Source organism: Lithobates pipiens, unplaced genomic scaffold (genome assembly GCF_037356315.1).
Source record: "Lithobates pipiens isolate NorthernLeopardFrog02 unplaced genomic scaffold, aLitPip1_a1.2 Scaffold_30, whole genome shotgun sequence".
Classification (NCBI taxonomy): Eukaryota; Metazoa; Chordata; class Amphibia; order Anura; family Ranidae; genus Lithobates; species Lithobates pipiens.
In genome coordinates this window covers 8,284,290-8,311,036 of record NW_027507791.1, presented here as the reverse complement: position 1 = coordinate 8,311,036, position 26,747 = coordinate 8,284,290, and the positions used below count along the sequence as shown (strand labels likewise).

General features: G+C 44.4%; 1 protein-coding gene across 1 annotated transcript in view; it reads left to right on the top strand.

The window, feature by feature from the left end:
• LOC143943401 (neurexin-3-like) overlaps positions 1-16,101 on the top strand; it is a 53,989-nt gene extending 37,888 nt beyond the window's left edge. Inside the window, exons 3-5 of the mRNA XM_077465130.1 lie at positions 11,935-11,952; positions 15,906-15,935; positions 16,025-16,101. Of these exons, the coding sequence (XP_077321256.1) occupies positions 11,935-11,952; positions 15,906-15,935; positions 16,025-16,101 (125 nt within the window). The remainder of the gene's footprint in view (positions 1-11,934; positions 11,953-15,905; positions 15,936-16,024) is intronic.
• The last annotated feature ends 10,646 nt before the right edge of the window (positions 16,102-26,747 follow it).

Sequence of the window (26,747 nt, the reverse complement as noted above, 5' to 3'; positions counted from 1 at the left end):
AAACGCATGGTTATGTGTTTTTGGCATGGCATGATTTAAAAAAAAGGGGTCATTCACTTTTTTTTTTTTTTTCACATGTAGAGAGCACTTCATGTAAAAAAATGTGCTCCCCTGAATGTGACGTGAAAATGCACAAAAGTGCACATGCACAATCACACCCACATAGGTGTGGGTGGAGCCTGAGGCCCCTTTCACACTTGTGCGACTTTTTCTGCAACTTTGGACATCAGTCGCATGACAAGTCCTACCCCATGGTTCCCAAGGATAACCATTCATATCACTGTACTACTTTTGGTCCGACTTTGATACGACTTTGATACGAGTTGAGGTCCATAGACTTCAAGTTTACACAGGCATTCCCTGAAATCGCGTCAAAAGTGCAGTAAATTTGTGGCAACAGAATTTTGCAACTTTCTGGTCTCACCATTGTGAAAGGGGCCTGAGGCTGCATTCACAGTTGAGCGTCGGTCAATTTTATGGGGTTTGTTTTTTTTTTTTGTTTTTTTGTTTTTTAGCATTTATACAGGTATTTTTTGCGTTTTTTGAGCATTTCTTCTTATTTTTAGCCACTGGAAAGTTAGTTACTAGGGGCAAGAGAATGGTCGTGTTTTAGGATTCGTACAGGTAATTTTTTTTTTTTTTGAGTGTTTCTTTTTTTTGTTTTGTTTTTTTTTGTCAGTAGAAAACGAGTTACTAGGGGAAACAGAATGGTGTGGGGTTTTTTGGGTTTAAAAAATAAATAAATAAATATATAATATATATATATATATATATATATATATATATATATATATATATATATATATATATATATATATATATATTGTAATTATTTTTAGCCAATGGAAAGTTAGTTACTAGGGGTAACAGAATGGTCATGTTTTAGGATTTGTACAGGCATTTTTTGGTTTTGGTTTGAGTGTTTCTCATATTTTTTGAGCCAGTAGAAAATGAGTTACTAGGGGGAAACAGACTGGTCATTAATACTAGTTACTACGCAAAACAGAATGTTGTTTTTGTTTTTTCTTTTAGCATTTGTAAAGGCTTTTTATTTATTTCTTTTTGGAGCATTTGTTTTAATTTTTAGCCAATGAAGAGTTAGTTACTAGGGGAAATAGAATGGTCGAGTCGTGTGGTGTTTTTTTTTTTTTTTTGAGCATTTCTTTAATTATTTTTAGCCAATGGAAAGCTAGTTGGAGAAAAAGTATAGTCGTGTGTTAAAAAAAAAAAAATCGAATTTTACAAGTGTTCCCATTGAAGTCTGTTGGGGCCAAAAACGCTTGAAGCTTGAATGTAGCTCATGTACTTTTTCGAGCTTCAAGCGACACTACAGTTGGGAATGAATGGGGCCTAAACGTGCGGCTGTCGCAGCAGTCTCGTGATCAGGGGGCCGATCCCGCTGGTTACCAATCGTTAGTCGGGCCTAGAGCTGTCTTTGACAGCTCGGCCTCTGAGCTGGGAAGGAGCACAGAAACAGCGACCACCTGATTACGCATGTGTGGTGTGTGGCCACCACCCTTTTGCAATGGGTGCAAAATGTGTGTTTAGGTCCCACTCATTCTAAATGGCACCCTGATTTTGGTGCGATTGGTATGCGTCAGAATGGCGCTGCAGTCGCAGTAAAACACGTGTGTAAAAATGTCATGAAGCTTGTTGCCCAAAAAGGGAGCAGGAGCTTCTTGCAGGTGACAAGCCCGCATAGGGCAGCCTATTTGGTGTGAATGGGCTGGCCTAGGCGTGACACGGGGCCAAATCGCCAACACAAAATTGCGAGTGTGAATGGAGCCTAAAATATTGGAATTTTATTTTCTAAATTTGTTTTTCATTATTAATCCGGGCCCATTTATATTGTGTTCTTTTGTGGTGCGACAGCGCATGCGTTAAGCGCGTGTTATGGAACGCATTGATGTGCATTGTTAGGTTGGCCTGTTTATTATTGATCACAACGGATGGAAAAATGTGAATGACCCATTTATTTAATTTTTTTTTTTTAAACCGCGCACGCCCAGTGCGCAGTATGTGATGCAGCTCGTTTACAATACGCGCCAACGTGTGCTTCTTGGCACACACAGCCGTGATGCACAAGTTGGTGAACACCGTCCCATACCTGACACAAGATGCTCATTAATAAAGATACATTTTATATCCACAATCCCCAGATGACGAGAACGATCGCCCTTTGGATTGTCATATTTCAGCGGAAATCTGATTCCGGGAAGGGCCCCTCTGTATTCAGGAGACGCTCGGCGTTGCGGGCAGGCTGGGGTTAATCGTGGCCTTTTCATAGCCGGGTGGCCCTGTGGGAATTCGCATTAGAAGTGGTTACATTTGATAAAAGATCAGACTGGCGGGTAAATCCGGAGAGGCCGGCGGTTAATTTGCTCGGCTCCTAATAACACGGGGAGGTAAATATTTAATACACAGGTGACGCTCTGGCCTTTTATTCAGGTTTCCAGCCGTGTTACATGATCTACCCCGACACCGGGAAGAGCTCCGCATACGGCTCCCAGGGGCCACACCGCTCTACTAGGGGCCCCCAGGGGGAGATCAGAGAAGACCAAATATAAATTCAAAAAAAGGACCTGTGTAAATAAAATAAAAAAGCAGAACAGATATAATGTAACCGATCATAGCGCTCAGTGACAGCCGAGTGAGAAATATATACAATCATAAATATCTGTGTACAGTACACAGCAATTCATTGTGTCTGCTGTCTGATGGCACCAAGACACTGCTTGTCACTGCTGTTGGGTTTATTATTGGATGAGGTCAGTATGATGTGGTGGGTTAAGCTCACCACACACATCAGATCTCCTAAACACAAGCTGCCTGCCCACCATTATGCAGGAGGAACTCAAAGTCAGTCTACGTTAGAGTAATATAAAGCAGAAACATTGGACTGTCCCCAAAGTACTTCATTATCTCCTAACCAGAGCGGTGTAAGGCTTACTATCTGATTGTATTCTGATCTCTGCTCTTTTCCTACTTTCTCACTCATTCATTCTCGCTTACTGTTTCCTTCTCATTTTCTGTCTTTCTCGCATTCTCCTTATTTTCCTTTTTTTTTTTTTTTTTTTTTTTTTTTTTTATTCTTTCTCTTTCACTTTCTCCCTTCTCTCGTTCTTTCTTTCGCTTCATTTCTTTTTCTTTCTCTCTTCCTTTATCTTTTCATTTCATTCTCCTCCTCTTTCTCCATTTCTTTCTCTTTCTCCTCCTTGTTTGTCTCTCTTTCTGTCTTTTCTCCTTCCTTCCTTCCTTCCTTCCTTCCTTCCTTCCTTTTTTTTATTCTTTCACTTTCTCCTTTCTCCCGTTCGTTCTTTCTTTTTCAGTCAATTTTTCTTTTTCTCTTTCTCTCTTCCTTTATCTTTTCATTTCATTCTCCTTCTTTCTCCATTTCTTTCTATTTCTCTTCCTTCCTTGTTCTTCTTTTTCTTTCTCTTTCGGTCTTCTTTTTTTTTTTCCCCTTCCTTTCTTTCTTTCTTTGCTCCTTCTCTTCTCTTTCTTTCTTTTCTCCTTTCCTCCTTTCTTTGCTCCTTTCCTCCTTTCTTTCTTTGCTCCTTTCCTTGTTCTTCTCTTCCTTTCCTTCTCCTCCTTTCCTCCTTCCTTCTCCTCCTTTCCTCCTTCCTTCTCCTCCTTTCCTCCTTCCTTCTCCTCCTTTCCTTCTTCCTTTTCTTCTTTCTTCTTTCTCTTCCTTTCTCTTCCTTTCCTCCTTCTTTCTCTTTCTCTTTCTTTCCTCCTTCTTTCTCTTTCTCTTTCTTTCCTCCTTCTTCTTTCTCTTTCTCTTTCTTTCTCTTCCTTTCCTTCTTCTCCTTCTCTTCCTTGTTTCTTTTCTCTTTCTTGTTTTTTCTTTCTCTTTCTCTCCCTCTCCTCTCTTCTCTGCTCTTCTTTCTCTCCCTCTCCTCTCTTCTCTGCTCTTAATAGATCTATACACTCAACAATCTGATTGTACAACCTCCTTTAGATCTACCAACAACTATAATGCAAAGACCTGTGCAGTTTGCCATGGTTCAGTAAATAGGAAGAGTCAGCACCCCCCCCCCCCCCATTGGTGATGAAGAGGTTAACCCATCCACGCTGTCTCGTGTTTCTCGCAGTGTTTGCACTGGTGGGTCTGCGTGCGCCGGGTCGGGATCGGATGTCGCAGGAAACAGAGGATAAAGCCATGAAAGGCGCACGGATTAAATATTTACTCTCTGCCCTCCCTGTGTTGTCTGTCATCCCGAGCGCAAATTATCCCAACAATAACCTGACCGCCGCGGTGCAAGGTGCTTACAGGTCACATGACACTTTCTCCATCTTCCCTTCATGGAGACAGCGAGGGGGAGGGATCCCTCACCAATTCCAGATGGGGGGGGGATCCCTCACCAATTCCAGATGGGGGGGGGATCCCTCACCAATTCCAGATGGGGGGGAGCCCTCACCAATTCCAGATGGGGGGGAGCCCTCACCAATTCCAGATGGGGGGGAGCCCTCACCAATTCCAGATGGGGGGGAGCCCTCACCAATTCCAGATGGGGGGGAGCCCTCACCAATTCCAGATGGGGGGGAGCCCTCACCAATTCCAGATGGGGAGGGGGGGAGCCCTCACCAATTCCAGATGGGGAGGGGGGGAGCCCTCACCAATTCCAGATGGGGAGGGGGGGAGCCCTCACCAATTCCAGATGGGGAGGGGGGGAGCCCTCACCAATTCCAGATGGGGAGGGGGGGAGCCCTCACCAATTCCAGATGGGGAGGGGGGGAGCCCTCACCAATTCCAGATGGGGGGGGGAGCCCTCACCAATTCCAGATGGGGGGGGGAGCCCTCACCAATTCCAGATGGGGGGGGAGCCCTCACCAATTCCAGATGGGGGGGGAGCCCTCACCAATTCCAGATGGGGGGGGGGAGCCCTCACCAATTCCAGATGGGGGGGGGGAGCCCTCACCAATTCCAGATGGGGGGGGGAGCCCTCACCAATTCCAGATGGGGGGGGGAGCCCTCACCAATTCCAGATGGGGGGGGGAGCCCTCACCAATTCCAGATGGGGGGGGGAGCCCTCACCAATTCCAGATGGGGGGGGGGGGAGCCCTCCTCACCAATTCCAGATGGGGGGGGAGCCCTCCTCACCAATTCCAGGTGGGGGGGATCCCTCACCAATTCCAGGTGGGGGGGTATCCCTCCAGTCCAAATGTTACATAATCCACCAATACTCTCATGCTCTTGTTAGCTAGATCTGAGAACTGCGGATTTTAAGTGTAATGGTCATCACTCGCTCACCCTGTAACAAATGTTTCTTTAAAGCAGTATTAAACCCAAAAGCAAACCTTTATCAGTTTGCCAGTCCTTACTTGTGATGGCTGCATTCATTTTCTTTCTTTCTTCTATTTTCACCTGGTGATCAACCCAACAAGTCTGTTCTTTTTCAGAAGAACAAGCTCTCTTCCAGACGTATCAGTCGCAGAAATGAGGCAACCCATTTACCACTGACGGGTGTTTGCAATGATCTTTTATTCATGTGAAACCTTTATCCCAAAAGAAAAAAACAGAAGATATAGCTGGAGTTTGGCTTCAGTTGGTTAGTGTATCTAAATCTGCAAATATATTTAACATCCCCCCCCCCCCCCAGACTGACAATGCTGCTTTCTAAAGGTGCCCCCTATGCTCCTTCATCCAGTGTGAAGGCACTTTAATACAGAAGGTGGGTTACTGGCTAGATCACCAAGTGAAAATGGAAGAAAGCCTAAAAAAGAAAACGAATGCAGCCATCACATCTAATAATTGGTAATCTGCAATATGTTACATGTTTTGGTTTTGGGTTATATGCTGCTTTAGGGTTGTTCCTGCTCATCCATCCTGCATAGGGCAGCTTATTAATTTCAATGGGCTGCCTTACATGCAGAAGACCCTGTTTGTGTGTTTTTATTTTTTATTTTTTTACTTGCAAAATTGTGCTTAACCAAAGGACACGGTTCTGCAAGCAGCATGCGTTTTCGACACCGCCGGTTGTATGCTAAAGGAACGCGCACTGGGAAAACTCGCAATTTTGCACACGTTCTCTTCATGCAGAAGTGTCAATGTAGCCTACATTTCATCCTCTGAGCCTCTCATCAATGTCTGTAAAAAATCAGGTGCGCCGTTCACAAATACAACAGAACGCACTTTGGCGCCGCGCCAATGAACCCATTTTAATCTCTTGTCACAAGTGGTGCACCGAAATTAGAATTTTGGTGCCAAAACTGAAAATTCAGAATGTACTTGGCCGAAACCAAAATTGACGGTTTTTAAAAAGTTTATATATTATATATAAATGTATTATATTTAACGTTCTAATATGAATTTACGTGAATATGAATTTATTGTCGACCATTATTGGCACCTTTTTTAAAGCGGCGTTAAAAATCCTGCTTGCTCCATTGTTGGTGCCTTTTTGGCACCAAAAATACTCCGTCCTATTGCATTGCATTGAAAACGCAGCAAGAATGCATCAAAAATGCACCTGTGTTGCAATTTTGATGTTTTTTTTTTTGAGTCCCATGACCTATGAAAAACACACAATAAGCAAGGTAAAACAGCATCAAAATCGCGGTAAAATCATAGCAAATTTGGGGCAAAATCGTAGCAAATTTGGGGCTAAATCGTGGCAAAATTGCGGTAAAATCTTGGTAAAATTGCGAATCGAATGCAAAATCGAATGCAAATTTGGGGCAAATTTGCGGTGAAATCGCAGATGGTTTTTGGCAGCCATTATCGGCACTTTTTTTTGCTTTCGGCACAACTCTGAAATAGGGTGAGCTTTAACGCCCACATGCCGCACAAATGTGTCCATAGCCAGTGCACGCTCCCGGCTCACTGACTGACCTGTCAAGGACCACACCCGGACTCTAGTAACCATCAGGAGCCGCCAGGACCGGTTCCTGATCACGTGACCACATGATTGGGCAGGCCTCCCCACCCTACAGGAGGTAATAACCCAGTTAAAGGGATGGCCAGGGCTGGGAAAGAAGGGGGTTAATAGGCAGGATCTGTTGGGTGTGTCATTGACACCATCATCCAATGGGATGGAAGAATACGACACAGCTGATTAACCCCTGCACTGCCAGGTGCACAGACCCAGGTGAGGGTTCTGGGTGGTATTCCTGGTTCTGATCCAGTATAATTGATTATTGGGGCACTATAGGTATAGGATGTATTGAGAACCAGAGGCAGGGGTGGGTTCATCCTCTATCATTGATCATTGATTGGTCTTGGTGTGAAGTTTTGTCCTCTGGGTCATTGATTGGTCTTGGTGTGAAGTTTTGTCCTCTGGGTCATTGATTGGTCTTGGTGTGAAGTTTTGTCCTCTGGGTCATTGATTGGTCTTGGTGTGAAGTTTGCTGGATGGAAGGAATGTTATGTATGGAAACACACAGAGTGGCGCAGTGCGCTCTCCCGCCCGTTACCGCACTGCTGAAGCCATCAGAACCATAAACCTATAGAGGGAGGAATGTGGAGGCTGATATCACTGACTTCTTAAGGAAATGCCAGTAGTTTGGCTGATATGCTGATCTGATGGTTTTAAAGTTCTACTAAACCCACAACAATAAAATCAGTCTGTATATGGAGTAAAGCATGCTTGTTATACTCACTGTGGAACCTAAGGGGTTAATTCTCTGAATTGTGTTTAAAAAAAAAAAAAGGCTGTTTGATCCTGTCTTCTCTGATCCTCCCCTTCTTGCAGATTCCCCAATATCTCCTGATAGAACAGAGCCTTGGAGGCTCTCTGCACATGCTCAGTTTTGTGTGTATTGCTACAAAGGTGTTTTTTTCTTTTTTTCTTGGGAGAGTGCATGTGATCAGTACAGGGTCAATTAGCACTGTCCAGAGGGTCAGGGGTCCTGCATCCTGATAGTACAGTTGGCAGAGAATGACAACTCTTCCTACAAGCTTTAACCAGGACACTGATAGGAGTCACAAGACTGCTATATACTGCTGAGAAAAGGTATTTAACAGTTTATATTTACTAAAAGAATTGAATTTGCATGTTCTGTGTTCTGTGTACTATGGGAAACCAGATATAATGAATGCAGAGTCCTGGGTTTAGTAACACTTTTAATGCTAGTTAGGCTGATATGCGGAGCCAATGGATTTAAAGCTGAACTCTGGTCAGATGTATAAAAAATGCCAATAGCGCCCCACCCCGTCCCTCCTCGTATGTTTAGGAGCCAGCAGGATTTTTTCATAAGACTGCTCCATTGACATTAGGGAACCATAGAAAATTAGCCAGCCAGTTTCCTACTGCCCATGCGCGAGTTGTGCTTTGCTTTGTGAATGGTCCCGCAGTCTTCTCCTATGTGTCCCAGAAGGCTGTGGGGGGAAGAGCAATCACTGCGGCAATCGGACCCAGCAGGGGGAACGGGTACCTGTCAAAAGCAGGTATCAAGGTGGGGGGGGGGGGTTGTCTGGAGGCAGATGAGCGGAATTTCCCCTTTTGGGTTTTGGGTGGAGCTCTGCTTTAGGCTGGCCACAGATCGATCAAATTTTGGCCGGTTAAAGCTCCGCTTTAACTGGCCAATATTTGATTGATCTGTGGCCAGCCTAAAGCAGACCTCCACCCAACAGGGGAAGCTCCGCTCATCTGCCTTCAGCCCCCGCCCCCCCCCCCTTTCGGTGGCTGCTTTTGACCGGTACCTACTCCTATTTCCTGTTGAGTTTGCCGTAGCGAACTCAGCTGGAAGTTTGGCCTTCCCCGCAGCCGGACTATTGAGAAAGTGCAGCACGATTCACGCATTCACAGTAGGAAATCGGCTGTGAAGCTGCAAGACTTCACTTCCAGTTTCCCTTACCCAAGATGGCGGTGCCAGCACCTGAGAGTCGATTCAAGAATTGCCTTGGATGAGGACACCGCGGGATACCTGGACAGGCAAGTGCCCTAATAGTAAAGGTCAGCAGCTACTGTATTTGTAGCTGCTGACTTTTAATTTTTTTTTTGGGGGGGGGTTAAGATCCGCTTTAAAGCGGTTTTAAACCCAAAACGTAATATATTACAGTTTGCCAATCATTAGATGTGGTGGCTGCATTTGTTTTCTTTGCTTTGGCATTTTTTTTTTCACCTGGTGAACTGGCCAGTAACACCCCTGTATTAGTGAGACATAAATGAGAACAGGAGGCACAGCAGACAGCAGCGTTGTCAGTCTGGGAGGAGGGTAGTGTTATGTATTGGTAGATTTAGATATACTAACAATTGAAGCCAAACTTCAGCTCACACTTTATAAGCAGTTACAGCAAACCGTTTTTTCCCTTTTGTGGATAAGGGTTTTTGCTGGAGAGCTTGGGCTTGTGAAAAACTGGCAGGCTAGATCACCAGATGAAAATAGAAGAAAGAAAGCCTAAAAAACAAAAACAAATGCAGCCATCCCATCTCTAATGCCTTGTACACACGGTCGGACATTCTGACAACAAAATCCGCTGGATTTTGTCCTAAACTGGTGTTGCATACACACGGACGGACAAAGTTGTCGGAAAATCCGATTGTTTTTTTTAAATCTGCCCAACAACAAATTTTCCGCACCCAAAAAAAGCATAAAAAAATGTAATTTACTGCAAAGTCGTGGTAAAATATTGGTAAAAAATAACGTAAAAAGCTCAAAAGCAACATGCATAGTTGTGAATCAAGCCTTAGAATTGGTAAGCTGCAGTATGTTTGCTTTTGGGTTTCATACTAGTTTACAGGGTGGATTTGATTTAAATCAACTCTATTTTAAATCATAATTTTTTAAAGAGCAACTGCCCGCTACCAGGCACTGCCATGATGGATCTGAAATGACAGGTGCTCTTTAAATGTAAGGACTCATTCTTGCTGGTAATTAGAATCTTTAATATGTGCAAAATGAAGATTCCCTATTTAGACTGAGCTGTCAGGTTAGTAAAACAAGCGATATCAGAACTGATTTTAGGTTAATCACACATAGTTGGAGAACTACTCAAATTATTTTATTTAATTAAAACAATAACATTAACAGTGCATGTTCTCAGCTTGGAATTATTGATCGAATTTACCAAAAATGTAAATATTGCAGAATATACAGCCTCATGCTACATAACTAAGCTCCATTTCATGCTGAATTAACCAAATTATTTATCTTAAGTATAAAACATCTATAGATTTTTTTTATTGATTTTTTTTTTTTTTTTTACTCCAAAAGCATTTTATTAAAATTTGATAAAAATAGAAAAAATCTGATTTAAATAATAAAAAAATAAAAAAAAAATCATATTTTTATCCATCCCTCTACTTTGAGGCTGGTTTCACACTAGAGATCGCAGTGGCTCCCGGCAGGTGCGTCTCCATTCACTGTTTCAGGTCCAATTTCAGCCTGAATTCTGGGCTGAATGCGGACCTGAAATGGAGCAAAAGATGCACAGGACTTCTGTGCAATTCGCACCAGAGCCACTGCGGAGATGTGTTCTCCATAGAGAGCCGGTCACAATCTCATGACATGGAAACCCACATTCAATTCGAAATAGTGTGAGCTCAACCTAAATGTTTCAGTCAGTATCATTCTTGGATTGCTTCTTAAAGGGATCAGAAGAGAGTCCACTTGTAGAAACAGTTGTCCGACCTAGAACTGGCCAGGGGAACACTACAGAACTGAGGAATAATTCTCCCCAAGACCATGGCCACATAACGAATGCCCCTAAAAATTACAGCTGGCTTCAGGTTCTCTAGTTGTCAATGGAGATGGCTCCTAAAAAATTGAAATAAACCATGCTGACCGTTTGAATTTGATAATCTGTCTACCCCTGCCCAAGACTAAAGAAGCATTAGAATCTTTAAGTGGAAGTGAACCCATCGATTTAACATTCTCAAACAAGTTACATTCCCAGTACGTGCCGGAAATGTAATGGCCACATTGGTTGTGCTCTCAACCAAACTGTCAAAGCATCCAATGGTTGGTGTCATAACTGATCACATGTGCACCACCATGGCAGTTGAAAATTAAACAGATGCCAAGATGGCAGCTTCCTTGGCTGGAAACGATAGGAAGGTTTACTTCCAAGTTAAAGTGGTAACTAACTTTTTAAAACTTGCTGACCGGTTGGGTTTTCATAACAGTAGAGACCTTATTGGTCTCGACGTACAGTTTTACGGTACCTGCTATGTGATGTGACTCTGGTGCACAGGCTTGATGTCATTGCGGCCTGGCCATGCAAGCAACTGAACAATCAGGACCGGTAAGAAAGATGGAAGCACCTGGGAATGGTGACAGCACGGTGGTGGAGCACTATGTTTGACAGGTAGGTCTGTAGTATGGTATTATGTGGCGCATACTGGCACAATATGGCATAAAAGTTTGATCAGCTTTAATGTGTGTATGTGGGGGGGCTAATGCCATTTATTTTGCTGACCGGAGTTCATCTTTGAGCATGTTAGCCAAACTACTAGGCCAGCGACATCAGCCTCCAAATTCCTCCTTTCTCCAATGGCCACAACTGAAAACTCCTTTTGAGTTTCGAAGCAAGAGGGTTTACCTGATAGCCAGGCAACTGGCATTTTAAAATGGTGCTCAGCAACTGTGTTTCTTCTTAGAGGAACTGTCTGGTGATATGAAGGTGTTCTGGTTATATCAATGTGTCATAACTCATAGGGGGGCGGGAAGGGTGTATTCAGGCCATGGACAGTGAGGAAAGTCCAAGGAATCCTGCCGGTGTGTGTGTTCTTGAATTTCATGAATATTTTCTAACAAATATTCTTCCAGGTGTGTGACGATCTGCTCCCCAGCGGACAGATGCTTCGGATTGGCTCCACTAGCCATGCAGAGTGCCTGTCACTTGCATGAGGGGCATGGTGAGGGGCCGAGAAACGCCCATTTGTGATTGCATGTGTAGCCGACTCCATGCAATATTGGTCACGTGTGCTCAGAGTTTGACTCTTTGTTTTTCTTTTTCTCTTTCCTTCCTCTCTGCTCATGCCAACTTAGATGCCAATGACCTGCCAGGTGAGTCCCCAGCTCATCCAGCTAAGATTGTAGACTTAATCGGCAGAGATGACGGAGGGGTGTGCATTTTCATTTTCATTCACCTTCAATCCTTTTTCTGGTGTAAAGTCAGGAAGGAATTTGCAGAGCCATCTGCCATCTTTTATCTGCTTGCCTACATGGTGACTAGTTAAAGAGGAAGTAAACCCTGATGAGTTTACTTCCTCTTTCATTCCCTGCAAAGGCAAAGCATAATGGACTACTATGCATCGCATAGTAGTCCATTATGTGTCACTTACCTGACACAGGAGCCAGCGAAGTCGCCGCTGTCCCCTGTAGTCCGCCACATCCATCTTGTTGGTGGGGTCTCGCAGCTCCGCCGCTGTCATTCGGTGAAGCCGCGATGACGTCACTCCCGCGCATGCGCACGGGAGTCGACACGCGTGGCAGCTCCATTCTTGGAAATGCCGCGCTCAGTGCGCCTGCGCGCTGCTGTCTACGGCGCATGCGCCGTAGACAGCGGTGCCTGTTTTCGGGCAAATATCTCCTAAACCATATAGGTTTAGGAGATATTGCTTGGACCTACAGGTAAGCCTTAATCTAGGCTTACCTGTAGGTCAAAGTGGTTTGTAAGGGTTTACAACCACTTTAATCTGCATCGGTTTTCCTGCTTTAGATTTTCAACTATGGCTGTCTTTACATAGTTACATTGATATAGCTTGGACCAACGTTACTATGCATATACCATACCTGTGGTATATCTCTAGACTCTCTCTCAATCTTATTACACCAAAGGTACCCTTTAAAAAACATGTTTTAGGTCTCGGGAACCCTTACTAAAACGATTTTATCAGGTGTCAGTGGGGAGAGGGTCCCTTACATTGGAGGTCAAGAAGAATGCAATCATTACAGATGGCTAAAAAGATAATTGGGTCATTCTGCTGGTTTTGCCAAGTAGCAACCTCTACAGCAGTGGTCTCCAAACTGCGGCCCTGGGGCCCCTTGCTTGCCTTTATCTGGCCCTTGGAGTACTATTTCTCCCCACTGAAATAAACAATGGGGCATAATTCCTCCCACTGACACCAACGGTGGGGCACTATTCCTCCCACTGACACCAACAATGGGGCACTATTCCTCCCAGTGACACCAACAATGAGGCACTATTCCTCTCATGGACACCAATGATAGGGTACTATTCCTCTCTAGGACACCGATGATGGGGTACAATTCCTCTCACGGACACCAGTGATAGGGTACTATTCCTCTCACGGACTCCAGCAATGGGGCAGTGGGCACTATTACTCCCACTGACCAATGATGGGGTACTATTCCTCTCACTGACACCAACGATGGGGTACTATTCCTCTCACAGATATCAATGATGGGGTACTATTCCTCCCACTAACACTAACAATGAAACACTATTCCTCCCACTGACATCAACAATGGGGCTTAATTCCTCCCAATGACACCAATCATGGGGTACTATTCCTCTCACTGACCTCAATCTTGGGGCATTGTTACTGACGCCAGGAAATTTTTTACTCCCACTGGCCACAGTCCGGCCCCTCTAAAGTCTTAGGGATAGTAAACCGGCCCTTTGTTTAGAAAGTTTGGAGACCCCTGCTCTAGAGGAACCCTATGGTTTAAAGGAACCACGGTTGAGAATGGCTGCTTTAGATGCTGGAAATCACTGTAGCAGACACAGCTATCCTAGTCATCTCCACCAGCTTCCAGGTTCTATGTCGATCAACTGCCCTGAGGCGTTGAGCACAGGAGTTCATCCACTTGGCATGGATGCAATTCATGGATTTGCATTTGCTCAATGAATGCAAAGAGTTCTCTGGAAGAGATGGAGAATGCGGGCAGTTATGCTCTCCACGTCGTCCAATCGGAGAACGCTTTGCTTTCATTGAGAAAATAGAGCATTCTCTGACAAGCATGCCAAGTGGTCCACCTCCTGTGTTCACTGTGCAGCAGGGCATTCACTCAGGACAGGACCTGGAAGCTATTGGATAACACTGGATTGGCAGTATCTACAACAGTGATTTTTTCCATTTTCTAGAAGTATCCCACAGGTATGGTATATGCATAGTTCTATTGGTCCAAGCTGGATCAATGTACTATGACAAAATATCCATACTTTGCTTCTTTAGGCCCCATGCACACAGGCAGGAGAAAAGTGTCATCAAAAAATGTGCCAAAGCTGCGTTTTTGCAAACTCGTTTAGCCACGCCAAGAACTTGCGCGTTCATTTCATTGGCCTGTAAAAAGCTTTTGAGCTCAAGTGTGCATGAGGCCTTAAAGAATAACTTTATTTTTTAATACAATTATCGAACCATCCCTCCCCAAGTCTTGTATTTACCCGTCTTTACAACTGAGACTTAGCTGTGTGGCCTCTTCTCCAAAAGTCTCCTGTCCATGCTTCTTCCGGCAATCTCCATTCACTTAAATGGAACAGCCGTCAATTGTTGGAATGAATAACAGATGGCATTTTCGTAGGAATTAGTGGAGACCATGACGCACATGTACAAAATAGAGAGAAGCGGCTGTGCTGCTCCCAGCCATAGGTATAGGACCTGAAAGCATGCTAGTGGGGAGAAAGGACATTTACAAAATGATTGTACCGATAACTTTTCAAACTGCAGCATGCTGCATCCGTGATCTCATGTTTTTTTTTTCCCCTCCATGTCTTAGTTCTAATAAAAGTCTAGAAAGATGGATTGAAGGTTGAATGAAAACCCTAATGGGAAAAGGATTAAAAGCTGATTAAAGACTGATTTAAAATGATTACAGAGTAACTGCATTGTCTTGTTTTTATCATTTGGAAAAAGCAATGATTACATCCACTCTAGCATTGCACCTGACGCTGGTGTAAGTTTCCTCCTGAGTACTGTCGGTGTGCTGTCATTGTCATAAGTCTGCTCAAGTGTTTAGTCATTCCCTGTTTTAGGTATCATTTGCACCACTTTCCAGAATCAACATAATTTAGAGATAAATAACTGATGTAGGGTTGGAGGAACCTTCAAGGCCTCTTTCATACTGGTGTATTTGAGTGTATGCCCTTTTCGAGGGCCATGTTTGCTCACATGAGGTTGTACTAGACGTTCAGGGGCATGGCTTTCAAATTGAGCAGTGGCTGTGTCTGTGTAGCTATTGTGTCCCAATTGACACGAATAGGCCTGCCTGCACAGGGATGCATGAAACACCTGCAGGCAAACACGTGAAGGCAAACATGGCCCCCCACAAACACGTATGCCTGGTTGAACAAGGTCTAGTAGAGCAATGAAGTGTCTGAAGACCTGGAGGCATTCTAGACGTTCAGAAGTTTCCGCCTCAGTTAGAGGTTCTCTCTTCAGTCCATCCTGGGTTTGAGGTGCAGGTCAGTTGGAGGCCCTCTTTGCTTCTGCTGTGCCTACTGGGCGTTCAGAAGTTCCCACTTTAGATGTCTGTAGTCCATTCACAGGTTCTCCTGAGTCCATCCTGGGTTTGAGGTGCAGATGAGTTTGGGGGCATGTTTGCTTCTGCTGGACCTTGTGGGCATTCAGAAGTTCCCACCTTGCATGTCTTTAGCCCAATTAGAGGGTCTCTCCTCCGTCCATCCTGGGTTTGATTTTTAAAACAGTTGGGGGCCTCTGTGCTTCTGCTGGACCTTCTGGGTATTCAGAAGTTCCCACCTTATATGTCTGTAGTCCATTCACAGGTTCTCTCCTGAGTCCATCCTGGGTTTGAGGTGCAGGTCAGTTGGCGGTACGTTGCTTCTGCTGGGCCCTTATTAACTCTGTTCTTACTATGCTGAAGAAGCAGCTTTCCTGCATGGCCTAGAAAGCTGATATAGAGGGTGTGATGATGCTGAGGGTGCCATACTTCATTTAAAGTATGTGTCTCTACAATCCCCACTGAGGGCATTGTACTCTGCGGTGTAATGGTGTGTCTTATCTCTCTGCTCCTCTCTTCTTTCTCTTCTTTTAAAGGGCTGGCCCATATCATGATGGAAGACCAAGGTACGCTTCCCCCACCATACCCATCTGGTCCCATCGCTTTCCCTTACCTTTCTGTGTATCATATTTCCTTTGACCTCCATTTTTTTCAGATGTCTTCTTTGAGTTGTTTGGTGTGCTGCTGTTTGAAGATGTTTGGAGTAGATGGGCTCACCTTGGTGGCCTGTAGACCCCTCATCTTGTCATATGTCCCTGTTGGCAACAGTTAATATGGTCTGCAGGAGATGATGATTAGCGGGGGGAGGAGTAATGGGGCATCTAAACAAAACCATGGGATCCAAGTTGAATGTTCATGGGTTCCTGGTGACCTGACAGCAGAAATGTAACTTGGGAGTTCCAGTGGAACGATGAAGAATAAATTCCCAAGCTGAGCCATTGTCGGAGATCCTGCATCAGACCCCACTGTTGCCATTTTGCTGTGTCCTGACTTCTGTTTGCAGTGTTATTTCATTACACATCTTAACACATAAGTGTGTGTTTTTTTGGTAGCATGTTGCAAAAAAGAAAAGTAAATTACAGTGTGCCTGACTTGCTCTTTCTCTATATAAAAATTTCTTCCTGCACTCTTGGACTCCCCCTGCTGGTTGTAGCTAGAGGCAAAGGTAGAGACCAATTTTATTTTTACCCATTCTGTGTGTTCATTGTGCACCATGGTTTATTTAATAGTTGTGGATTGGTCATGCTCATTGAAATTTTTTTTTTTTGTACTGTGATTATCATTTATTACAAAATGTATTTTCTGCTGATGGTCTCTGTTTTATTCATTGTGCTGTGACATGTCATAATGATATACAGTATATGTTTTATTTTCCTAAATTCTTGTTTGGGTAGTTTATTATTTAGTGTAGCTTTTAAATTAAATAGTATGGAGTAGGATTATGGAAAGGGCACTGGATGCTAGGATGAGAAAAGATGTGATGTACATAAGGGTGAGGCTGAGCTGTAATGTAGTATCATAGGGTATTAGGTAGATTGGACAATGGATGACCAAGGTGGTGGACAATGGTATGTGTGGAGGTGTGGTGTAAAGGAGGGGAGTTTTGGGAAGGGAGGTGGTGATATTGGGGTGTAGAGGAGCAGAATGTTGGAATGAGAGGTGGCGATGTTGAGATGTAGGAGCAGAGTGTTGAATGTTGGAATAGGAAGTGGTAATGTTGGGGTGTAGAGAATCAGGGTATTGGATGTTGGAAGGAGAGGTGGTAATGTTGGGTGTAGAGAAGCAGAGTGTTGGGGGGGGGGGGGGGGGGGTTATGTTAATGTAAGCAAAAGCAAAGTGTTATATATTAAAATGAGACTTGATCATTTTGGGGTGTAGAGTAGCATAGTGTTGAATGTAGGAATGAGAGGTGTTGAATTTGAGATGCACTTGATGAGATTGTTGGAGGTTGGGGCGTAGAGGAGCAGACTGCTGGGTGTGGGCAGAAATGGTCAGTGGTAATGTTGGGGTGTAGAGGAGCAGAGTGTTGAATGTTGGGGTGTAGAGGAGCAGAGTGTTGAATGTTGGGGTGTAGAGGAGCAGAGTGTTGAATGTTGGTTTGGGCAATAGTAATGCTGGGGTGTAAGGGAGCAGACTGCTGGGTGTTGGAATGGGCAGTGGTAATCTTGGGCTGTAGAGGAGCAGGGTTTTAAATATTGGAATGGAAGGTGGTGATGGGGCATAGAGAAACAATTTTGGCTGTTGCAAGGGAAGTCAGTGTTTTGGGTATAGGCAAGCAAAGTGTTAGGTGGTTGAATGGGGAAGGTGATGGGGCATAGGGGAGCAGAGTTTTGAATGCTGCATTGAAGGTGGTAGTGTTTGGGTATAGAGAAGCAGAGTGTTAAGTGTTGGAAGGGTGGGGGTGATGTTGGGCTCTAAAAGAGCAGAGTAGGGGGAGGTGATGTTGGGGCATGAAAGTGCAGAGTTTTGGATGTTGCCATGGGAGTTGGTGATGTCAGGGTATAGAGAAAAAATGTTGTGTGTTGGTATAGAAGGTGGTGAAGTTGAGGTTAAATTGTTTGTTAAAAGCTGGATTGATGGGTGATGATGTTAGGGTGCAGAGGTGCAGATTACTGGATGTTGGCATGGGCAGTGGTAATTTTGGGGTGTAGATGTTGAAATGAGGTGTAGATGAGAATACTGTAGTGTGTTGGAATGGGAGGTGGTTTTGATTGGGTGTAAAGAGCATAGTGTTGGAATGGAAGGTGGTGAGGTTGGGGTATAACATAACAGTGCTGGATGTTGGAATGGGAGGAGGTGATATTGGGGCAGATTGGAGCAAAGTTTTGGATGTTGCAATGGAAGGTGGTGATGTTTGGTTATTGACGAATATGTTAATTGTTGGAAAGAAGGTAGTGATGGAGTGCAGAGGAGAAGATGGTGGTGATGGTGGGGAGTAGAGGGGCATAATACTGGATGCTGAACTGAAAGCTGGCGATGTTGGGGTGTAAAAGATCAGTGTGTTGGAATTGGAGATGGTGATGATTTAGTGTAGAGCATGAGAGTATAGGATGGTGGAATTTTATTTAGTAATGTTAGGTGATAAGCAGATGAGTAGAGCTTGGTGGGGATATTGAATTGTGATGCTGGGTGTATAGGAGGGTAGGGTAGTAGTGGGAAGCAGCTGAGTAAGACATTGAGACAAGTAGCGGGTAGCGTACAATGAAGTATTGGTAAGAATTTATTCTGGAATGTACTGAATTTGTTATGAAGGCTATACCTTATATAAAAATTATTGGTGCAATTGTGGCACTGAATCGGGTTATAATTCTTCTGTATATCTGCTATATTTAATGTTTGATTTTCTGTACTCATTACTGTGATCTGCAATCTTCCTATATTCTATTTTTATTGGATTCCTTATTGACAGACAAATAGTACTGTGTCTCATGGTTCGGGTAAGTTTGGGATGATTAGAACAGCTTGGAATTCAGGAGGCAATTTGTTTGGTTCTGTAGAAGATCATACCAAACATGCTTATGGCCAGACTGTCCCATCCCTCGTATTAGTACCCTTCCCATAGGTTTATGTGGAGAAGAAAATAAGAGAAAAGCCACGTTGGCATAAATAGATAATCAATAGGTATGGTTCTTTCACCCTTGGCATTGCCAGGGTATAACAGTTGCGTAGGAAAGTCCGATACCACCATTCATACGAACACTGGGTCTTCATATAGACTTGTCCACACTGATACGTTTCAACAACATATGACAGTTGAGAATCGCCTCAGTAGGTTCCCGATTCAGGCATACTGTAGATATGAAGATTTTGAACTGGTGACATTAGGAACATTCCCAAATTTCACAAATCCACTAACTTCCCTTCATCAAGGTGACCGCTGCAGCTGAGCGATGTATGGAAGAATGCGTTGCTTCTGAAGCAGGTGTTTACTGTGAGCGCGCTCAACGTCCCTCCCAGACACGCGCCCTCAGGCGGCAAAACACTTATGTTCATCATCTCAAAATTACCAGGAGACCTATTTACATAAGGATGTGACTGTGGCAATTTGTTTGCAAATGAGGCCAGGGCGACTATAGACAGACTGTGCGGGGGGACTGGAGACCCCCCTACTGCTCCACCTTAACCCTCGCCTTGCCAGAGGGGAACGCACATCTCAGCGAAGCTTCACTTCTGACCATATTTTGAGGACTGATGAAGCTGCTGATCTGGAAATTACAAATCTTTGTCAGTATGTGAAGCTGCTTTGGACAATTCTTTGTTCTTTGGAAAAAAAAAAAAAAAAAAGTTTGCTGTTTGGGTGTATTTCTCCAATTTTTGGCTTGCTGCCTTTTTAATTGTGCAAAAATATAATTTCTGATTATTTACTCCACCCCAATCCTGGCTCAATTAATAATTTTATTTTAATTTTGATTCTATTAGATAATTATTTAACAGCTAAAAGCTTAGAGGAAAATAACAGCATAATCTCAAATACATTGGCATGTAGTTGCAGTACCACATTCAGATTTTTATTCTTTTTTTTTATTTTTTATTTGGAGCTCTGCGGTGCAGTACTTGCCAAATTCCTGCGGCGCAGAAAGTGAATGGTGAAATCCCAGCACACACAAAGTTCACCAGACTACATAATAGGACTGAACTCCTATTAGGAAGGGCCATGTTGCCCGAACCCTTCAGGGTGCGAAGCTTTTGACAGGAGCAGGGTATTCTGGTCTGGATCTAGGTGGACCTCACTTCTTAGGAACCTGCCAAAGCTGGTCTTCCAAGTAGAGAGACCCCCAGTTAGGAAAAGGAAAAAGACCTGAATTTCAGATTCTATCCCCAGCCTACATAAAGATAATACACAAGTAAATGCGCAAAAACCGGGTCAAAGATTTTTCCCAATGTCCACCAGTCTCTCACCAATTGAAACCAAAAATCCAATTATATGAATGAGAGTCCATATTATGTAAAGATCCGTATGATTATAAATATAAAAGCTACTGTCCAGTAGAACAAAGGAAAGCATTTAAAACCAGAAGCTCCATGTCCAGGGCTGCCATCAGTGAAGGACAGAAACCATGTTCCAAAGTCTGTGAAAAAAAAAACGGACTATCAGATGACCACATCCATGTTCAGCTTTTAGGCCGGGTTCACACCGCTGCGATGCGGGAACGCCGCGAATCCGCGGCGTTTTCCCGCATCGCATTACTCCCGCCGGCAGTTAACACTGCCCTATGCGGACGGCTGGGAGTGTCAATGATATGTTAATGACACCCCCAGATCCGTCCGCATATCGCAGTGCGATCTGCCGACTCGCACAGGAATCAGATCGCATGGTGTGAACCCCCATGCGATCCGATTCTGTTGCGGACCAAAAAAAGGGTCCCGTGCGAGTTTGCTGCGGGAGCGATGCGAATTCAGCCATACTATCTGTATGGCTGTACTCGCATCGCTACGGAGATCGGATGTGATTTGCGGTGCGAATCACATCCGGATCTCCCCCCGCAGCAGTGTGAACCCAGCCTTAAAGTGACTGAATGCTCATAGACCACATCCAAAATGTGAGTTGCCTGTATTAAAGAGGGATTCCACCTACAAAAAAAATATTAAAAGCCAGCAGCTATAAATACTACAGCTGCTGACTTTTAATAAATGGACACTCACCTGTCCCGGGTTCCAGCGATGCCGAAGCCGATCGATCGCTCGGCTCTTGGCTGCTGCCGCCACCATTCTAGGTGAGGGAATCAGGAAGTGAAGCGAATCGGCTTCACTTCCCGGTTCCCTACTGCGCATGCGCGAGTTTCCCAGCGCAATAGGAATCGTCCGCGCGGTCACTGGGACCCGTGTGGGTCCCAACAGACAGCGCGGCAGGACAGGAAATGACATAGACTCCCATGGGAGTCTATGCCCGAAAGTGGGTGTAAAATGCCTGTCTTTGACAGGTATCTCCACCCCCCTCCCCCCTGTAAGGTGCCAATTGTGACACCAGAGGGGGGAGGGTTCCGATCAGCGGAAGTTCCACTTTAGGGTGGAACCCCACTTTAAATATGTTTTTATAATTAAAGTGTATGTTATCTCTACACCCAGAGGCGCCTCTTCCTTTGCTTTTTTTTACATAAAGATAATAGGTCTACAATAAAAGACATGGTAGCATCTAGGTTGATGGCGGCTGGGATTCTGTCAAGACCCCTTGGAGAAGAGAAGGGCAACAAAGCGAAGTAAGGGACTGGAGGAACTCGGCTACCTGAAAGACTGCAACCACACTGAACTTATTCTCTCTGGAGAAGAGACGCTTGAGAGGGGATGTAATTTCAATGTACAAATACCGTACTGGTGACCCCACAATAGGCATAAAACTCTTCCGCGAAAGGGAATTCAAAAAGACATGCAGGCATTTACTAAAGTTAGAAGAGAAGCAGTTTAACCTTAAACTACGTAGAGGGCTCTTTACTGTAAGAGTGACAAGGATGTGTAATTCCCTTCCACAGGCGGTGGTCTCAGTGAGGAGCATCGATAGTTTCAAAAAACTATTAGATAAGCACCTGAGCGACCACAACATACAGCGATATACAATGTAATACTGACATATAATCACACACACATAGGTTGGACTTGTTTCTTTTTTTTTTTCGACCTCACCAACTATGTAACTATGTAAGAAGATGCTAGGTTCAACATTTAAACATGTAATTAAGAGTAAAAAAACAAGAGCCAATGGAATGTTTTGTAATAGGAGGGTTGCTGAACATGGTTTGAGCTGTGGCTCTCTTCATATCAGGCGATCAGAAGGGGAATAGGTAGATATAACCAGTGGACTGTCAAGGTGCCATCTGTTCCATCTATTGTAGTTGGGTTAAAGTAGTTGTGAACCCTTCCATATACCCAGTGAAGTGACTATCCTCAAGTGATACACAGAGGAAACAAATCTTCCTCTCTAAGTTGTACCTGTTTATTCGCTATCCTCTACATGCGTTTAAAGTCCAGAACTTCTAAAGCTTCTGTCTGAGGGAGCAGAGGGCTGAAGTTGCACTCTGCAGAGCTCAGTGGGAAGAATTCTGACAACTGATTAGAGAGAATAAATTCACACAGGAACCGAGCTGAGGCTCTCAAACACGGGCTGTGTGCTGGAGGTTCCTCCGATGAGTTGTGTTTTTTTTTTTTTCCTTGGTGTCAGGAAAACTTGTCAGAGGTGAATCATGCTGATAACAGAAGAACAAAGCAGCAGACTTTGGTGACTCGGGACCCCCATTCATATTAATGTTCATACAAAGGTGTGTCCAGAAATCTACTAGTGTATGGCTAGATTCAGTTTCTTCTCACTTGGGAAACCCGACAGACAGTTTAACCCTTTCCCGCCGAGCGTACGCAGATATGCGTACTCGGCTTCCGGGGGTTATACCGGGATGATGCCCGCACCTGCAGGCATCATCCCGGTATCGTTCTTTTCAGCAGGCGATTGGCTATCCAGGTATAACAACCGATGCGGCTAAAAGCCGCTCGGCTGTTATGCCGGAGGAGCGGGAGGGGACGTCCCCCCCCTCCCGCCGCCTCTCGCCGCTGCTACCGGTGCTCCCGTTCGATCGGGAGCACCGATTCCGTGTCCGATGCCTCCGGCTGCTGCGGAGGAACTGGAACGAAGCCGTAATCGGCTTCGTTCCAGTCTCCTCATCGTAAACACGGAAGCGACGTCATGACGTCACTTCCCGTTTACTCGGCTGCCAATGGTGCCGGTTTAAAAAAAATATCCGGTATTCAGAATCGCCGTTTTCGGCGATCTGAATACATTGAAGTGTAAAGGAGGGGTGGGGGGTCTTTTAGACCCCCGATCCCTCCATAAAGAGGACCTGTCACCACCTATTACTGTCACAAGGGATGTTTACATTCCTTGTGACAGCAATAAAAGTGATCAATTTTTTTTTTTTTTTTAAACAATTTAGTTATTTTAAAATAAATAAAATAAATAAAAAAATAAAAAATTTTTTTTAAAGCGCCCGCCGTCCCCGCGAGCTCGCGAAGCAAAGAAAACGCATACGGAAGTCGCACCCGCGTATGTAAACGGTGTTCAAATCACACATGGGAGGTATTGCCGTGATCGTCAGAGCGAGAGCAATAATTCTAGCACTAGACCTCCTCTGTAACGCTAACCTGGTAACCGTAAAAAATGTTTAAAGCGTCGCCTATTGAGATTTTTAGGTACCGTACTTTGTCGTCAATCTACAAGTGCGCGCAATTATAAAGTGTGACATGTATGGTATCTATTTACTTGGCGTAACATTATCTTTCACATTACGCAAAAAAATTGGGCTAATTTTACTGTTTTTTTTTTTTATTCATGAAAGTGACCCTTTTCCCAAAAAGTTGCGTTTAAAACACCACTGCGCAAATACCGTGTGACATAAAATATTGCAACAATCGCCGTTTTATTCTCTAGAGTCTCTGCTAAAAAAATATATATAATGTTTAGGGGTTCCAAGTAATTTTCTGGCAAAAAATATGGATTTTAACTTGTAAACACCAAATTCCAAAAATAGGCTTAGTCATGAAAGGGTTACCGGTCTAAAAAAAAAACTGCATCTACGGGGCATCCTCCACTGGGTTCTAATGAGACAAAATAACTCAACACACAGTCATTAATGTCTAATGCTGTGAGTACACCGCTAAGTGAAAATGTCTAAATTGGGCCCAAAGTGTCAATATTTTGTGTGGACACCATTATTTTCCAGCACTGCCTTCACCCTCGTGGTCATGGAGTTCACCAGAGCTTCACAGGTTGCCACTGGAGTCCTCTTCTCCTCCTCCATGATGACATCACAGAGCTGGTGGATGTTAGAGACCTTGCACACCTCCACCTTCCATTTGAGGATGCCCCACAGATGCTCAGTAGGGTTTAGGTCTGGAGACATGTTTGGCCAGTCATCACCTTTACCCTCAGCTTCTTTAGCAAGGCAGTGGTGGTCTTGGAGGTGTGTTTGGGGTCTTTATCATGTTGGAATACTGCCCTGCGGCCCAGTCTCCGAAGGGAGGGGATGACGCTTTGCTTCAGTATGTCACAGTACATGTTGGCATTCATGGTTCCCTCAATGAACTGTAGCTCCCCAGTGCTGGCAGCACTCATGCAGCCCCAGACCATGACACTCCCACCATCATGCCTGACTGTAGACAAGACACACTTGTCTTTGTACTCCTCAACTGGTTGCTGCCACACACACTTGACACCATCTGAACCAAATAATTTTATCTTGGTCTCATCAGACCACAGGACATGGTTCCAGTAATCCATGCCCTTAGTCTGCTTGTCTTCAGCATACTGTTTGCTGGCTTTCTTGTGCATCATCTTCAGAAGAGGCTTCCTTTTGGGACGACAGTCTTGCAGAACAATTTGATGCAGTGTGCGGCGTATGGTCTGAGCACTGACAGGCTGACCCCCCCCCACCCCTTCAACCTCTGCAGCAATACTGGCAGCACTCATACGTCTATTTCCCAAAGAAAACCTCTGGATATGATGCTGAGCACGTGCACTCAACTCCTTTGGTCGACCATGCCGAGGCCTGTTCTGAGTGGAACCTGTCCTGTTAAACCACTGTATGGTCTTGGCCACAGTGCGGCAGCCCAGTTTCAGGGTCTTGGCAATCTTATGGCCTAGGCCATCTTTATGTAGAGCAACAATTTTTATTTTATTTTTTTCAGATCCTCCGTTATTTGCCTTGAACTTCCAGTGACCAGTATGAGAGTGAGAGCGATAACCGCAAATTGAACACACCTGAGACCTTGTAACACAAATGAATCACATGACACTGGGGAGGGAAAATGACTAATTGTGCCCAATTTGGACATTTTCCGTTGGGGTATACTCACTTTTGTTGCCAGCAGTTTAGACATTAATGGCTGTGTGTTGAGTTATTTTTAAGGGACAGAAAATCTACACTGAAGCTGTACACGCACTACTTTACATTGTAGCACAGTGTCATTTCTTCAATGTTATCATATGAAAGGATAGAATAAAATATTTACAAACATGTGAGGGGTGTACTCACTTTTGTGTGATACTATGTATGTGTGTGTGCATACATACATACATACATACATACTAAATGAGATGCAGGGCTTATTTTCTCAGAGAATAGGTGCAGGAACTCTTCCCTTTCCGTGTCGCCCATTGACTATGCCCCTTACCCACCTCCGAGCATCATTCCTTGGCTCCACCCCTCATAGAGTACAGAACCAAGTATTTTGTATGGAATGCGTTAATGATAACAAAGACAATAAAATAGATCTAGAAACAATGGACTCCTAACAGCCAGCAGCCACAAATACCGTACCCCTCCCTTAATAGATCCCTTCCAGCAACAATCACCCCCCCCAGCAACAACAAATGTCTCACAAGCAACAGAAGACCTCCCCAGCAACAATAGATTCCCCATCAGCCAGCATCAATAGACCCTCCAGCACCCCTTGCCATTATATACATTCAGTTCTGGAGGTGCCAAAATTGCCCCCCCCCCCATGTTACTGCTGTAAAAAAGCCATGATGAGGGGTCTTCAAGTTTCCGCACTTTTATATTTTCGGTGGAAACGGTGAAGGCGGAAGGAGTTTTGCTGGTGGTGTTAAAAAGTTGGTATAACGCTGGAAAAAATGCATCCCAAACGAAGGTGACTATATAGAAAAGTGATGTAATTGTTTTTGAAATTCTTTAATAAAAAGTTAAAAAAATTGCAAACTTTTTGAAGATCCCGTGTGTGCGATTCTGCCATTCATGTGAATGTTGCTTGCCACGTACCACCTACCTAAACATTGCTGGTGATCAAGTACACCCCTTCATGGAAACGTATTCCCCAATGGCAGGCCCTGACACACTGCAAGAATGGTTTGAGGAACACAACATATGAGGTGTTGACTCGGCCCCTGAATTCTCCGGATTTCAATCCAATCACGTATCTGTGGGATGTGCTGGAAAAATATGTCCAAACCATGGAGGCCCCACCTCGCAACTTACAGGATTTAAAGCATCTGCTACTGACGGCTTGATGCCGCATACCCCAGCATACCTTCAGAGGTCTAGTGGAGTCCATGCCGTGATGGGTCAAGGACTGTTTTGGTGGCAAAAGGGGACCTATATAATGGGTGGGTGATCATAAATGTATGGCTATTGAATATAGTTAAAATCTATACTATTTATGGCTATTCAGTTTATATGGGGGGCCATTTTGCCTGAAAAAGGATTTGAATTCTTGTCCTGTCTAGCAGGGCACCTGAAAAAATAAATATATATATATCTGTACGGTTTTGGAGATATTCCCTTCGCAATGCGCCGCTGACTGCAGCGGCGCATGCGCACAGGTGATTCTCGGCTGAGAGTCGGGCAGACGCCGGACCCTGCCGGAGAGAAATCTCCCACGTG